Source organism: Micropterus salmoides, unplaced genomic scaffold (genome assembly GCF_014851395.1).
Source record: "Micropterus salmoides isolate LMB-PRFRI ecotype aquatic unplaced genomic scaffold, ASM1485139v1 Ms_hic_scaffold_12, whole genome shotgun sequence".
NCBI lineage: Eukaryota > Metazoa > Chordata > Actinopteri > Centrarchiformes > Centrarchidae > Micropterus > Micropterus salmoides.
The window spans coordinates 18167464-18184291 of NW_024040263.1; the positions used below are offsets into that span (position 1 = coordinate 18167464).

Below are 16828 nucleotides of genomic sequence, written 5' to 3' on the forward strand. Positions count from 1 at the left end.
AATACATTTCGTTAATATTGAGACTTCAGTGGCACCATCACAGAGAAGAAACAATTGAAAGAAAATATTCTCAGCTTAAGATACAGAGCAATGACCATGAACACCATCTTCTTATTTTTTCTTTGTACGGCTGTTCAGGGATGTATAGGAAAACACATTTATGTTTCAGAAAGTAGTGGCCTGCTGCTCAGAATTACTATACACAACACTACACTGATCTTTCCTTTATTGATAGCGAGAGTGATCAAAACAAGTTCAAATCAGATGTAGGTGTGAACGTTGCAGTTGGACAGAATGGCAGAATTAACGTTGGATGGATCGGTCTCCAACAAGATCCCAGCAACAAAACTGCCCGGAAGTGGTCAGGAGGAGGATATGCTACATACCAAAACTGGGATGAAGGACAACCAGACAACACTTTGAATGATGAAAACAGTGCGCAAGTCCTGCCTGATGGAAAATGGAATGATCATCAAGAAACAATACCAATACCTTTTTACTGCATCGACATTACCGTGGTGAAGATGGAGATGACCTGGGAGGGGGCTCTGGAGTACTGCAGAAAGAATCACACAGACCTTTCCAGCCTTGTCTCTGAGACCGAGCACCTTCTGGCCCAGAAAGAAATCCAGAAAGACAGCGTCACTGAGCAGGTGTGGATCGGCCTGCGTTACCTGGAGGACCGCTGGCTGTGGATGAACGGTGACCCTACGTTGCACCAGGCCTGGACCCAAAGAGATCAGGACTACCAGTGTCCAATATGGACACACTGCGGAGCTTTAACCAGAGGGGGAGTGTGGGAGAACCGGGACTGCCAGGAGGAACTCTACTTCATCTGCTATTAATTATCTTTCATGTCAGTTAAGTTTGTAATATCTCACTCTTGTTAGACAGGTAAGATGTTAGATTTTGACTTAGTTGCATGGATGTGATTACATGCATAAACAAAAAAAGGCTCTGATACAAGCAAGGCTGTTTGGCTAACTTGAATCTTTTCCATGCTCTTAATGATTGTTAAAAATGAAATCCACTTTTGCTGGAGTCGGGGAGCTTGAACTTTTTTTGGCTCTAAAGTGGGGTGTGACTGAAATTTTTTGAGAACCACTGCTTTAACCAAAGGGGGACTGTAGTAAAACTGGAACTCACTGGAGTTTGGAAACTGGAAATTCAGAATATTATATCTAGTAAATATCTGTCACTGTTACTGACATCTAACACAAGAAAGGAACCATAGTGTATAGAATATATGCATTTAGCATGTGACAGCTCCTATACAGAAAACAATAGGTATAGATAATATTCCAGTGTCTTCATTAAAGTCTCTGGCCGCTCATGGTGAATGACACGTTTTGATGTGCCTAATATAATTTGAGCTATGAGAGCATTTATGTTGATCATTTTTGGATATAAGCTGGTGTGTGCCCGTGTCCGTCTACCATTTTGTCTTTCAGCAGGTGTCATTTGCATTCTTATACACCATCCCTTAGCTTGGTTTCCATATTCTGTACAATTACTCACTCAACACCTTCTGACATGTTATTACTCAAGTAATAGGTAAGTTGATTTTGAGGCAAATGCTAGATTTTTGAAGTGTAACACAACATATGTGTAAATTCAGCATTCCATGTAATTCATTTATCATTTAGCTATTCTCATGATGAACTGACTGTATTGTACTGTCCTGATTTTACATGAAGTCTGTTTTCACTCATCTCATTATACTGAATGTAATGTCAATACTTTGTAAAGCTGGACATCATCTTTAAAAAATAAAATAAAAATGAACTGCTGTGTGCTGTGTTTGTGCATATTAATATTAAATATTACAAAATTTACACTGGAGTCCTTTTTAGGATTGATTTATTTATATTATTAATGTTTCTTTGAAAATGTGTTTAAAATGTAACGAAATTATGGAATTGCATGATTTAAAATGGCTGGCCAGATACTATGTTTGTCACAGGTTTGTAGGGTTAAGCAGGTTGGAGGACCCAAATGTATATGGGGGAAAACAGAGAGACAGGCAGGCAGATTACTAGGGGAACTGACAGAACATGTTACAAAATACCAGACAAGAATCTAACTTCAGACAATAACAGAAACCCCTGTAAACAGACAAACACCGACCAACTATAACACAGGGATCATAACAGACAAAACCTAAACGAGAACACAGAACTAGAACACAGAGTACAGAGCAGACTAAACTAAAATAATGCAGACAAAGAACTAGAAGTAAATACTAAGACATGAACTAAGGCACAGGACTAGGAACAAAGACATGGAACCAAAACACAGACTAAATAACAGATACTGAACTGACCAAACAATAAACTCAGAACTAAACTCAACAGAACAGATGAAAGGACTATAATGCAGATACAAAACCAACCTTAGAATCAAAACCCAGAAACAGAGAAACAAGAACCAACATACAGCACACAGGGAACTCAGGACAGGATCGTGACAATGTTGGGATGTAACATTTGTAATAGTTTTTTGGTGGTGCATGTGATTGAGCTGAAAATCTTGTAGAAATATTCCCTGGTCATTGTGGAATTGAGGTAGACATTCCTTTTGGGCTTATTATTAATTATTTACAAATAATATCCACAAAAATACACTATAATAGAAAATACTAAAGTGTAGTATAGTTTTTAGTATACTATACTAATAAATCTATAGTACTGTCTAGAATAAATACTAATAACAGAATGTAATTTTGTGGATGCTTATGCTTTGATGAAAGGATTTGGAGTACACAAACAGGTTTACGAGAGGTTTACATAGCACGCAATCATGGCAGCTACTAACACTTGATGACTCTCCAAGAGGATAATGTCAGCAGAAAAATATACTGACATAAGCACAGCTACAATGGAAATCACAGCCACTCTGAACCTGTCTGCCAGCTGTCTCCAAATATGGTAGCAGAAACCAAAAAATGAAGTCCAACAAATCTAAACTTTCATCTTTCAATTATGCCATCTACACTGCTGTTTTGGGCAGTTCGATCGTAAAACTTGCCACCTCTGGTGAAGCTGAGAAGACTTGGTGCCTGACTGTTAAAATGACAAATTGTTACGTCCCAGCTCACTAAGGGGAAAGGGGACGTACGCATAAACCAGATGTATTCGGTAGGGTGGAAAAGTTATTTATTTGTACAAGAGAGTTTTGACAACGTTAACAAATTAGAGTTGGGGCAAGTAGGTGCTGCGAAAACATAAACTCAGGAAAACAAAAAGAGGTCCCTCCATAGGGGATTACTAACTCAAAACTAAAGTGAAAACAAAAACCTATATTTAGGGCATCTCAACACAAAACATAGGGAGCGCAGCACCCCTAAATCTAGTGACGCTAAACAAGGAAAAGTCTTATGTGTAGGGTGGGTGTCAGTGCTTACTCTAAACCTGGCCCAGCTCTGCAGACACACAGTAAAACACAAACTAGACCCAGGTGGGTCTTTTAACATAAAACACCTACAGACTATCAGTAGTGACAGATACTGCTGCAACAGAGCCTTTAGCTAAACAGTTAACAAAGACTACTCTTAACAGGGTAAATACTGACTCTCAGTAACAGTAACAAACAAACCACCGAAGTGAAGCTGCTGCAACAATATACATACGTTTTAGGCTCAATACAAGCAGTGGTCAGCACAGAGACAAAACAGTTCAATGACACGGCGAGAACGAGAATGGCAGTATGGTGGCTTTTGTAGCAGCAGGCCTCAACCACAGCTCCCAGATTGGTGGACGGTCTCAGGACTGCTCCAATCAGGATAGCGGTAGGTGGGAGCAAACAGATCCTCAGCCGGGGATTGCACAGCCTGCTTAGCATATTGGAAAAACACATTGACAGAAACCAAACACAGGCTGCTACCAGTGGCCCTTACACAAATACTAACACTAACCAGAAAATAACTTTCTCCTGAACAGCCTATCAGAACTCTTTTTGAAAGAGGGCAGGAAATCTTAAACTGCCCCCCCACACACACACGTAACAATGGCAACTGACCTTCCTCTTTGTTTAATTACCTCACATCAAAGATATTCTCCTTTTCACACCCAGAATTGGTGAGAAACTCCAGAACACCAGAGGACAGCTCAGATTATTTGTGTCACCTGATAAACTTGCATTACCTTGTTTAATTAAATAATCTTTGTTAAGTTACTAAACAGGTCTATCCACTCCATTAGAGTAGTTATATTACTGTGTTGTTGCTATTGAAAAGAAGAATCCATATAAGTTAATTTCACAGAGTTTTAATCTTCAGCAATGATCTCTGACGCTTTTTTAAGTGATGTTGTAACTAATGCTTTATTTCCAGCTCCTTCTGACTTCTTATACTTAGAAATGATATATATAACCGAAATGTTATCCTGTGTTAAATTTCCCCAGAGCAAATGATTGTTCGAAGAAATAATCAAAGTTATCCCAGTCTCCTCTCGTGGAACCAGTGTCCCCCAAGAGAACAAACTAAGTATTACATGCCATCGTTCTGAAATGCCGTTTCTGCGGTTTAATTTACTTGTTAATCTGATGCCATGTCATTATAACTTGCTTATATATTCTCTAAGTAAGATTGTTCTTTTCAAGCCACACACACAAAGCGCCGCGACCTCAGCTTTTCCCTCGTTTCCAGCATCTTACTTGCTTACTTTTCTTTTGTTTGTTATAAGTTATTAGACCGTTAAATCACGCAATTTTAATTCAAGAACGACCAAGTTCTTTTAAGCTTTATTTTGGGACTGGTGTGGGCGAGCAGGCTTGGTGGATAGAGGACACAGGCTATCCAGGCACAAGCTTAGTGTAGAGATTGTGTGGCATCATTGACCTCAAGTGAGGAAAATGTGTTGAGGGAAGGTAGAGCGGAAACTACCACTGAGGCAAAGTGAGCGGGAGACAGGTTGCAACACATTTAGAGGTGTGACTGTTAGGCACTGGAGTTGTGCCGAGTTGTTCACACCTTGCGGGACTTTCGGATAATTTTACACCGTTGATGAACCACACAAAGAATATTAAATCGTTTTTAAATAGCCGGCTACTTGAAATAGACCCACGAGGAACCGCGATGTGCATGCAGCTGTCGGCAGCACTGCATGCACGGAAAACTCACACAAGACTGGTGAATGACAGGCGAGAGAGAGAGAGAGAGAGAGAGAAAAGGGTCTTAAGTGTAAATTGAATGAATAGAGACTGCAGCTCTGCAGCAGCGTCTCAAGATTAAAGCAGAGCTACCTAGTGTAACCCCCCACCCCCACCGCTCGCAATCCCTGCGCACAAAAAGACACATGATTCGACTATCAGTCAACTATAGGCAGGACTTGACGATTCTGATTCGACTATGTAAATCCTTATTCGAGGACAGCCCTACCAGAGATGTTTGACCATGCACAGGTCTAGTGTCCTCACCTCTGTTTATGAAAACCACTCACAGCATAGTCAGGGGAACCTGCTATTATTCCCACAGTTGGTCGCGGTGCTGGCCGCTTCAGTAGACTCCTTGGCCTCCACAACTGGCTCCAGTCCGCCTGGAGGGCTCACGGTGTGTGTTATGTCGATAACTTTAATATTTTCTGGCAAAGAATGTCTCTTTTTAAGACAGACTGACTTCACCCAAACAAACGGGGCTCAGAAATGTTAGCTGCTCACATACAGCATGTGGTGCGGTCCTCCCCTCAGGACTTACGTGAATGACTAATCATTCATGCAGCACACCTGGACGCACCACCGCTCACTGAACAGATCTCTGCCTCACTGCCACAAACAACTGTCTCCACCTGCTGGCATGTAAAGCCGTCTGCTCCCAGCGCTGTTCCAAAGACTTCTATTCCTGTCATCATCATGCATAGACCAGTAAACCGAAATGTGCACATCCCACACAGAAATATTAGTAATCTCTTAAGGATTAGGACAACTGCACCAACTCCAGCACCCAGAACAACCTCATTTAAAATGGCTCTCTTCAATGTGAGATCACTGTCAAGTAAGACTTTTATCTTAAATGATTTTATCTTGTCTGCAAATCTAGATTTTATGTTTTTAACTGAATCCTGGTTGCAAATGAATGACTATAGCCAGCTAGCTGAACTGTGTCCACCTCAATATGATTGTTTTAGTCAACCGAGGGTCAGTGGTCGTGGTGGTGGGCTAGTGAGCGTGTATAGGAAATATTTAAAATGTCATCAAGTACGCTGTGATGAATTTAACTCCTTTGAAGTTCTCACTCTTTGTGTTAGAGGGCTGCAACCTATCATATTTGTTATAATTTATCGCCCCCCAAAACCGCCCGGAGGATTTTTATCAGAACTTCCTGAATTTTTATCTACTCTGGTTTTAAATTATGACAGAATTGTTCTTTGTGGCGATTTTAATATTCATGTTGATGACCCCAACAATGTTAATGCAACTGACTTTTTAAATATGGCCACTTCTTACAACATGTCAAAGGGCAAACACATAACCGTGGTCATACACTGGACTTGGTTTTTACCCTGGGTGTCAGCATTTCCTCTGTGGAATTAGTGGACATGACCATATCTGACCACAGATGTATTGTTTTTAGCTGCGATTCGCCTGTTACTCATGCCGCCTCACCAAGCTCTGTGTTTCTCGCATCTTTAATGAACAAAGTGTTTCAAAGTTTTGCGCATTCTTTCAGAGTCAAATCCAACACCTGTCTGATTCCAACACCAACAATCTGGTCGATCACTTCAATCATATCTGCTTGTCACTAAATATTACTGCTCCTCTAAAGGTTAGGCCTACGTCTAAAGCTAGTAAGCAACCCTGGATAAATTACAGCATTCGCAGCCTAAAAAGGGAATGCAGGAAAGCAGAGCGCAGATGGAAAAAATCCAGTCTCCAAGTCCATTACCTCAGTCTGAAGGATTTATTAATTAACTACAATAACATGGTTAAGGATGCGAGAACACACTATTTTTCTGAACTCATTACTACACATAAACACAATCCCAGGTTTCTGTTTAAGACTGTGGATCAGCTGGTAAACCCAACCCCTCCTTGTGCCTCAGCTGGAAGTAATGATGACTGTGAATTGTTTTTATCTTATTTTACCAATAAGGTGGTGTCAATCAGAGCCTCTATTACCCCCGCGGCCTCTTACTCAGAGGTTCCTCACCAGCAACAAGAGAGTTTTAACCAGTTTTATCCCATCGACTTGTCTGAGCTTTTAAAAACAGTATCACAAATGAGAGTGTCCTCCAGCTCACTTGATGTAATACCTACAAAGTTTTTACTGAAAGTAATAGATTTTGTTGGGCCCCATTTGATCTCTGTTTTCAACAGCTCCCTATCTACTGGTTGTGTCCCTGATTATTTTAAAACGGCTTGCATGAACCCACTTTTAAAGAAACCTGGTTTAGATCCCTCCCTCCCACATAATTTTAGACCAATTTCAAAACTGCCTTTTATTGCAAAGATTCTAGAAAGAATTGTGTCCAAACAGCTGCTCACTGTACTGGAAAATAACAAAATATTTGAAAAGTTTCAGTCTGGTTTTAGGAAGTACCACAGCACTGAGACTGCCCTGCTTAAAGTCACCAATGACCTTTTAATGTCTGCTGATGAAGGCATGTGCTCAGTCCTGGTACTCCTGGACCTTAGCGCTGCTTTTGACACCATTGATCACAACATCATGTTAGACAGACTGAGGCACTGGGTGGGGATCTCTGGTACTGCCCTAGAATGGTTTTCATCCTACCTGTCAAATAGGAAGTTTTGCGTGTCTGTAAACAACTATGTCTCCTCATTCTGTCCAATTAAATATGGTGTGCCTCAGGGGTCGGTCTTAGGACCCATTTTGTTTTCCTTGTATCTGCTTCCCCTTGGACATATTATCCATAAACATGGCATTTCTTTTCATATTTATGCTGATTTATGATGATGCCCGTCAGATCCACAGACCCTGGAATGCTGAGTTCACTTAACAACTGCCTTTGTGAAGTTAAAAAATGGATGTCAAATAATTTCCTCCAGCTGAACTCAGACAAAACAGAAATCCTGGTCATCGGGTCTCAGCAGATGGCAAATCAAATACTGCCATCTGCTGGTTCCCTAGTAAATCACATTAAGCCTGTGGCAAAGAACCTTGGTGTTTGGTTTGATAGTAATTTAAATTTTGAGCAGCACACCACAAAGCTTGTTCAATCATGTTTTTATCAACTTAGAAATCTAGCAAAAATTCGATCCATGTTAACTTTTAAGGACACCGAGACCATTTTACACACCTTCGTCTCATCACGCCTGGATTATTGCAACAGCCTTTTCACCTGTTTAACCCAAAAATCTATTGATCGACTCCAGACTGTCCAGAACTCAGCTGCCAGGCTTTTAACCAGAACAAAGAAATATGACCTTCATTACACTGGCTCCCAGTATGTTTTAGAATTGACTTTAAAATTCTATTGATCACTTTTAAAGCTCTTCATGGCCTCTCGCCTTGTTATATTTCTGACTTTTAGTCCATACGCACCAGCACGTACCTTGAGATCCTCGGGCAGAGGTCTGTTGTCTGTTCCAGAGTCTCGACTGAAAACTAAAGGGGACAGAGCGTTTGCTGTCAGGGCCCCGAGGCTCTGGAACAGCCTGCCTGAGGAAATCAGGTCGGCTGAGTCAGTGAACTCTTTTAAGTCCCTTCTTAAAACATACTTTTATAGGAGAGCTTTTCCCGATCTTATTTGACATTATTTTATCCCTTTTATTTTATTGTATTTTACTAATTTTATATTAATTGTTCATGCTCTTATCTTATTTTTTTTGTATTATTCTTTACACTTGTTAAAGCACTTTGTAACTTGTTTTGAAAAGTGCTCTACAAATAAGGATTATTATTATTATTATTATTATTAGACTCAATGGCACATTTTTTCTGTCTTTTTTTAGTCCAGATCAGCATTAAGTCATACATCATACATTACCAGTCAATTCAGTGTGTTGTAGAGGCCTAAAGAAGGTGACCGGTACGTTCGGTGTTTCATCCCTGGACAGTAAGGATAAATCTGAGTGGAGAAGGTGAAACAGCATTGCTTACCCCTCCCTCATTTACTCCCAGGTTGTAAAGCACAATCTCATAAAAAAAAAGCCTAAAGATAAAACAGTAATGATTATACTGATGATAACATTAAAAAGCTAATTAAGATAATCATTATTCATCAGCAGGCTGATTGGTCCATTACCACCACCAAGGCACCCATGAGCAAGGCCCTTAACCCCTAACTCTCATGGGAAACCAATCAGACTGTGGATGTTACTGTGAATGTGTATAACTGAGGTAATGGTAAAGGAGGAGTGAAAAGAATGCATTCCCTAAAATTTCAGCAAATAAAACCCAACCGTATGCGTGGCTATATACATGTACCACCAGAGGTGGAAATATGTTGTTTGTTATTTGGAAAATTTTCCTACAGTATTTTCCATACAACATTTAATTTGATAAATGACTTTACTTGTTTTTGTTTGCCATTAAATTACAAAACAGCTCACATCAAGGTAGAGGCTGAATTTGCTGTGCTGTTGTATCTTCATCAATGTCAGATATAGAAATCTGGCCTCACAGAAAACTAACCCGGGGGGTGAGGATCCCTTCTCACACTGCTCCTTGTCTCTGTGTCAACACCTAGCTATTACTTCAGTTATTGTGTGCATTCACCTCTGGTCCACCTCCTACAGATCTACATTTCATGGAGCTAAAGAAAGAAAGGAGCTGCCAGGAGCCTTACATTTCTCTTGTTTCTCTCTGCCTGTCCAAGGAGACCCTGACATAGATTTCAAACAATGCTGGTTCATTTTTTTGCTTTTTGCAAGCTCAAAATGCTGTATCAAATGCACCTCTCAGTCATTTCATGGTGTTAAATTCTATTACACTTAGAGACATACAGAAAATATGCTTTTCAGCCCATTCTCATCCCAGTAATTGCACACACACACACACAACACACACTCTCTATAAGCACCCTTTTTTGCAAAACGCACGAAGTACTCATCAAACACTTTGCTCCAAGCACATCATCACTTTATGAACTACTTTTAAGCACCGGCTCTTCACATCAAAAGAAATCAAAGCTATCTATTAACAAATGCCTTCATTCCTACCATGCTTCAATTTTGGTAAAAGGAAAAGAAAAATATTGCACATCTCAATGTGCTTATTGAGCAGTTTGCCAAGGTGGCCGGCTTAGCCTTCATTCCCACCACTAAACCTCCTATTCCTCTCTCATCTGCAGACTGTCACTTCTGCACTAATAGCTGGTGCAAGGCTTGAACCTGCCATTTTATGTATGTAAAGGTATGTGTGTTATTCCCAGGGTCTCACAACACTGTATAAAGCTCACTTAATAATGTTTTACTTTAAGAAAAGTACAATGTTTCAAGTCCAACTTGGCTCTTCATTATGTACCCACTCTTACATCTATTTTTGCATCTATCTGTATCTGTGTACAGTGACAAGCTGTGCATTCGTCAAGCCAGTTAAACCTAATGTTCACTGATCACACTGTCCCTGCAGTGACTGCTGGGTCATCACTGTGTTACTGTTGTAGCAGAAGCTATCCATGAGATATTGCCTCATTCTAAAAAGTGGAGACTCTGAATTTATTATCACTTTTTGGTAAGCAGAAAGAAGCCCGCACTGCGTCCTTGATACATTTCTGGGCTTCAGGGTTGCTGCCTCTGTAAGTAGCTCAAGGTGCCCGGATGAGTGGAATAGAGTGTTTTCCTCGGAGGCTGTTTTCTGTCTTCATTTTAAATTAAACATTCCCTCTCCGTCTCATAAATTCACTTACATTCCCTCACATGCACACAAGTGCTCATGACTGCAGACTTGTAAAGAGTTTGCTCATTCTTTGATTTATTCATTGCCTTCTGCTCAATATGTGGAAAGTGAAATTGAAGTAAACAACATGGCATCTTTTGTCTTATCCCTTCATTCAAGTGTCATTTTCAGCATGAAACTGAATTCACCTACAGTGCATGGTCTTAGTTCTGTTTGTAAATATGGAAGATGAAAAAAGTAAGGCTCTATTTAGGTGCTTTCATCAAAAATATTGTTTTTGAGACTGCCACATACACAACACAGTCTGTCTTTTTTTCACAGAAGACATTTTGACATGTCACAGAAGGAAAGGCACAGGTGCTAATAATAAACTTAATGATGAATTTCATTTAGCTGCTTCAGTTCCAGGGTCCTGGTATTGTGCATGCTGGCTCACAGCCAGACTGTCACGGCTTACTGAGACACTTTAATAGGACAGAGCCATCGTAATGTTATTAGTAACACCTGAGCTTTTCCTACTATGATAAGTCAAAATGTCAACTGTGAAATATTCTTGTTTCATATCTTGTGTGAAAGCATTTTTATGAATGGTTTAGACTTTCAGACCATTTACAGGTTCAGTGGTTCCCGTGTAAACTGGAAACAAGCAAATACATGGAGAAATGCATTGAAATAAGGACACAATTATAAATCGCCCTTGACAGCTCAGTTTTTTAAACAGATGGCCACTATGGGAGCAAACTGCCACTCACCTCTTTGATCTCTCCTCAAGTGGTGCAGAGGAATTGTTTACTGTCTTACAATATAATGTTCATACAACAAGGATGTTTGTTAGGCCAATTTCATATATTATTTGGTCCTTACAAAAACAGAAACTTCAATTCTCCATTCAACTATTTATTGGCTGGTAGCAGTTTCCAGGAAAGCGAAGCGAACCAGCAAAGACTCCAGGAAGGTACTGGTCTCAGTTTTGTAAGTATTAAACAAACAAGACATAACATGTTTATTAGTGAATTTAAAAGGCTAGTTCACTAAGTGCTAAGCTAAGCTAACAGGTTGTAGTCTAACATTTACCATTCAGTGTGAGAGTCAGTCTTCTCATATAACTCTCAAATAAAAGCGATTAGGCGTATTTATCAATCAAACTATTCCTTTGAGTTCCCTATCTAATATCAAAGAGTAACATGTTGATTCTGGTTTGAAATGGATTGTCTCTTCATCTGCCAAGTCATATCAGAGGTGAAGGGCCACAAAAAATGTTCAATAACCTTGATTATCAAAAAGCCTCTTCAGATTCTCACTTCATTTCCTCCGTAGTTGAAATCTGATGAGCTTCAAGCCTCTGAATTGACATCATGGCTGCCTAATGTCTTTAGCTACTCCAGCCAACCATGTGTAGACCTTTTTTCACTTTTCCTTGTGGACAAAACAATGATGCTGCGAACCTGTCAGGCAAGACACACTGAGGAACGGGAGAATTCCAAGGGAATTCCCTACCACAGCTGCGAAGGAAGCAGATGGGAGTAGGTTAAGGAAGCTGAGAGGCGTCATTCATCTTTATAAGATCCTCATTCCATCGGGGTCGAAGCAAGCAGAGGAAGAGGAAACAGGGGAGGGGGAAATGAAGGATAGAGGGAGGGGTGGATAGAAAGATGTGGGTTATCTGTAAATGTTGCAGAGATATCTGTGTTAGTCTGCCACTGCTGATGGAAGGTTGCAGTCGTTGGCAGCTTGTATCGCAAAGGGAGAAAGGGGTGTGTGCGTGTGAGGAACTGGTGGGAGGGAAGTGATGGATGAGGAAGGGGAAAAGGAGGGAAGTACCAAGGGAGGGTGGGTGATGCATAGCTGAGGACAGATGGAGAGTGAGGAGGGGGGTTCAGGAGTACGGAAAAGAAGGAGAGGAGGCATGGAATTCTCATCCTCTCAGGACAAGGTTTGCACCAGTGGTGGATGAAGTACTGAGATCCTTTACTTAAGTAAAAGTACACCTCACTGTAAAAAAATTTACTTATTAAAAGTACTATCTGTTACTGTTTTCCTATTATATCTTATATCATTAGATTATTATCACTCATGCATTAATGTAAAAGCAGGACTTGATTTGACTGTTGTTGGTTGAGGTTGAACAATCTTAGTATCACACTGAAATTAATGATTATTTTCATTATGAATGAATCTGCTGATTACTTTCTCCATTAATTGTAAAATTTCTGAAAATAGTGAGAAATGTTGTCACAATTACCCAGAGTCCAAAGTGACACCTTCATAATGCTTGTTTTGTCAGTCAAAGCCTCAAAACTATTGAAAAAATCAAAAGGAGAAGCAGCAAATCTTCACATTTGTGAAGCTGGGACCATGAAATGTTTTTACATTAAAAACGACTAGTTACCTATTAAATTTCAATTTAAAATAAAATTCAATTTATACCCACTAATGTACTAGCTGTACTTGTATAAAATGTTGGGTAGTTTAATTTATAACCAAACATCATATGTATTTTATTAACTATTCACATGTTTTGTGTGCAAAAAAAATTTACTTGTAAAGTAACTGAAGCTAAAATGTAAATGTAGTGAAGTAAAACGTACAATATTTCCCTCTGATATGTAGTGGAGTAGAAGTAGTGGCATGAAATGAAAATACTCATGTAGAGTACAAATACCTCTAACTTGTACTTCAGTGCAATACTTGAGCCAATGTTCTTAGTTACGGTCCACCACTGGTTTGCACAAACTTTCATGCCAATCCCTTCATTAGATGATGAGATAGTTCAGTCTGGACCAAAGTTGTAGACTGAACGAGTGATAGACTTACATTACCGCTAGCATGGTTCTAGGGATGGCTAGCAGTGTTCAATTAAACAGCAGCATTAATGAAAAACGTTGGTTCTGATCCCGGATGTACAGGCTATTAGACACGTGTATTGCCTCCCTGAAGGCAGGGTAGCAAACAGTTTAACTGTTCCTCTCGGACGTTCACGGTAGCTGTTATGAATGGATGGTACCTGAGCACTGATGGTGAGCTGTTTAGTTTTAACATCCCACTGCAAGGCAGAGAGCATCCGGACAAAAGTCAACCAGGATCTTAGGGGGGAGGTGGGCTGTATTTAACCTCCTCAAGAAATAGAGACGCTGCTGCGGCTTCTTGATGAGTGTTATGGGACCGTGCAGTGAGGTCAAAGCTGTGGACGAAATCCACTGTTATTCATGTAGATAGCGGTGCATCTGCAGCTTTTAGACTTCAATAAACGGCATAGGCCTCAGCAGTTTGTATATTACACTACATTTTCTACTCTCTCCAGTTTATGCACAGTACATTCTCTACTTCTGCTGTAATGAGTGCAACCTGAAAGACTGCTGAAAGGCATGTGGTCTAAATTCACATGAGGACATATCCACCCATCATTGTTCTTGTTACAATAGACTCCAAACACCCAGCCTATATGCAGTACATACTTTATATTTGAGGCTGGTAAGTTAATGGCTAATCTGTGGAGATAAATTTGTCTCAGTATTATTTGTGTGAACAGCTCAACAATTCATATGTAAATGTGTAATCTGTAAATATAAAACACATTCCACAAACACAAAAAAGATTTGTAAACTCGCAAAAGTATTTTGCAAATATAAAACAGATCTACAAATCCATAATCAAATTCCACAAATAAAAAATAATCTGTGAATACATTGAATTAATTTACAAATGAATGAAAAGCATTTGTTAATATCTTCCTAACATTTACATGTTTCTAACAGGCATTTGTAAATCCAGTTTTTATTTGTCAATCTTAATTCTACATTTGTGGATATGTATTGTACTGACAGAGTTTTGAGACAAACTTTCCACGAGTCTGAACAAAAATCCACTTGTATCACACTGCATGTGATCTCCTGCTGATCATTATTTAGGCTACGCCCATCAAAGCAGGAGCCCACAGTCTTATGAGCTGGTTTTTAATAATCAGCAATAAGTAATGTGTATTCATTATTTTATTATGTTAAGGGGTCACAGTGAGTATTAATGCATGTTAATTTGTTGTGCATATGTACTGTATATTATCTAGCACACACTTTCGTATACATTTCTATTTGACTATGAAAGGCATGAGGATGCTCATGGGCAACTTTCAGGTCCCTTAAGCAGTGGGCTTGCTCTGCTTCTGAAGTTGCCATACTATCAAAGACCTTAACCAGGGTCTGTCGCTTGTCATAGCTTATAACAGTTAATGTAGCTTAACTGAAACTATGTAACGAGCTATCAAAATACAACGCATTTCTACATAGACATTAACTACGTTACATTAACCATTGTACAATAACACAGTGACAGCACCCTGGTTAAGGTCTTTGACGGTAACTGAAGAAGTTGCATTGTTCTAGTTGTACAGCATCTAAATAGCTAAATAAAAAATGGATTCACAAATGCCTGTTGTGAAAGTTGGGGAAGATATTCACAAATGCTTTGGATTTATAAATAAATTGATTTAATGTATTTACAGATATTTTTTATTTGTAATTTGTTTGTGTATTTGCAGATCTGTTTTATATTTATAGAATATTTTCAAGTTTGCGGAAAGTGTTTTATATTTACAGATTACATATTTATACACATTGTTGATCTATTCACACAAAAAATATTGAGATAAATCTATCTCCATACTGACCCTAGCGTTAAGATAGCTGAGGGGCGACACATTTCCTGAACAGCATGAGCAGCACAGTTGCCAGCAGGCCAGTGTATGTCTCCAACCAACATGAAATGATTTGTTTTTTAGTGTAATTTCATAGATTTTCATGTAACTGGGAATTAAGTACCACAGGCTAAAATCCTGACATACTCTATACATCTACCATTTCAGTAGCTTGTGTGGAACAACCAATCCATATTTGTGCTTTTCAAACCCAGTACCTCCATTTGGGAACCGAAGGATCTAGCAGCTGGCCAAAGGGTAATCCCCACCTCCCATATGAGCAGGATATTTGGCTTACAAGTCTTCAGGCAGTGCTGCTACTCTGCCTGGGAAAAGCTTTTTCTTCCCTGTCATTCGGCTGCTGTGATCCCCAGTGACTGCTAAGGGGGGGAGCAGTCTAATCAGGAGACCATGGGTGATGGGAGACAAGAGCGTGCTCCGAATAAAACCAGGTTCAAATGCATCTGTGGCCTGCTGTCACAGTCTGGAGAAAGGTAGGGAGAGAGTGGGGAAAAGAACAGGAAAATAAGAGAAGAGAGGCAGAAAGGAGAGGGAGTCAGGGAGGTTTAGTGAAAAGAGATTAATTGGAAAAAATAGAAAGGGGGAAGAGAAAAAGACAGATAAAAATACCGGAGATGAGGAGAAAGACAGGAAGAGAGTATCCCTCAGCTCCACCACCTACTCACAGTCTGTTGAGTTTAATTAAATATCAGTGAGGGTGGACAAGTGCAAGATAAAATCGACAAAACATTTAAGTGGTGCAGAAGTGGGTATTCTCATGAAATCATTTGACATGCCCATGATCGTGTAGACCCATGAATGGCTTGGGATGATATTCTGCAAATATTTTAGAACATGTGCGAGACGTAAAATAAGCTGGTGTAGCTGGAGTGAAAAATTTGCTGTATAAACACACTTCTCTGACACCGAAGTCATGGAAAAAGTTATGAAAACCAACAAGTTTCATGGTGTTCGTTTGGACTTTTGTGTGTCTACACTGCCAATGTGGACTTCAGAGCTTTCTGCTAAAGATTGGATCAAATTCTGCCATGGAGGCTTAAACTGGTTTCTATATGGTAGTGTTTGGCTCCATCTTCTGGAGATTCAAGGAAAGATCACAGCCTTCACTGCAAGGCAAGCTGATACAGAAAAGAGGCAACGTTTTAAAAGTTGATTGATGTTCTACCAGGGATAAAGCAGTCACACCTTGTGCCTTAAATATGCAAGGGATTATTGGGTAAGAACTAAAACTAAAAGTCGAAAACTAAAAGTCGAAATCAAAAACTAAAAGTCGAAGTCGAAAATGAATTTGGTATTTAGGATTGGGCATTTAGTCATTTAGC

The 16828-nt window shown here is 39.7% G+C and overlaps 1 protein-coding gene across 1 annotated transcript; it reads left to right on the forward strand.

Annotated features, from left to right (window-relative positions):
- Positions 1 to 524: 524 nt before the first annotated feature.
- On the forward strand, positions 525 to 845 carry LOC119899526 (dromaiocalcin-1-like). The gene has a single exon (XM_038714115.1). It carries the CDS (start codon positions 525 to 527, stop codon positions 843 to 845), a length of 321 nt encoding a protein of 106 aa, XP_038570043.1.
- Positions 846 to 16828: the final 15983 nt, after the last annotated feature.

Excerpts from the sequence above, each read along its gene's own strand:
- LOC119899526 (XM_038714115.1), top strand. The coding sequence starts at position 525 with ATGGAGATGACCTGGGAGGGGGCTCTGGAGTACTGCAGAAAGAATCAC.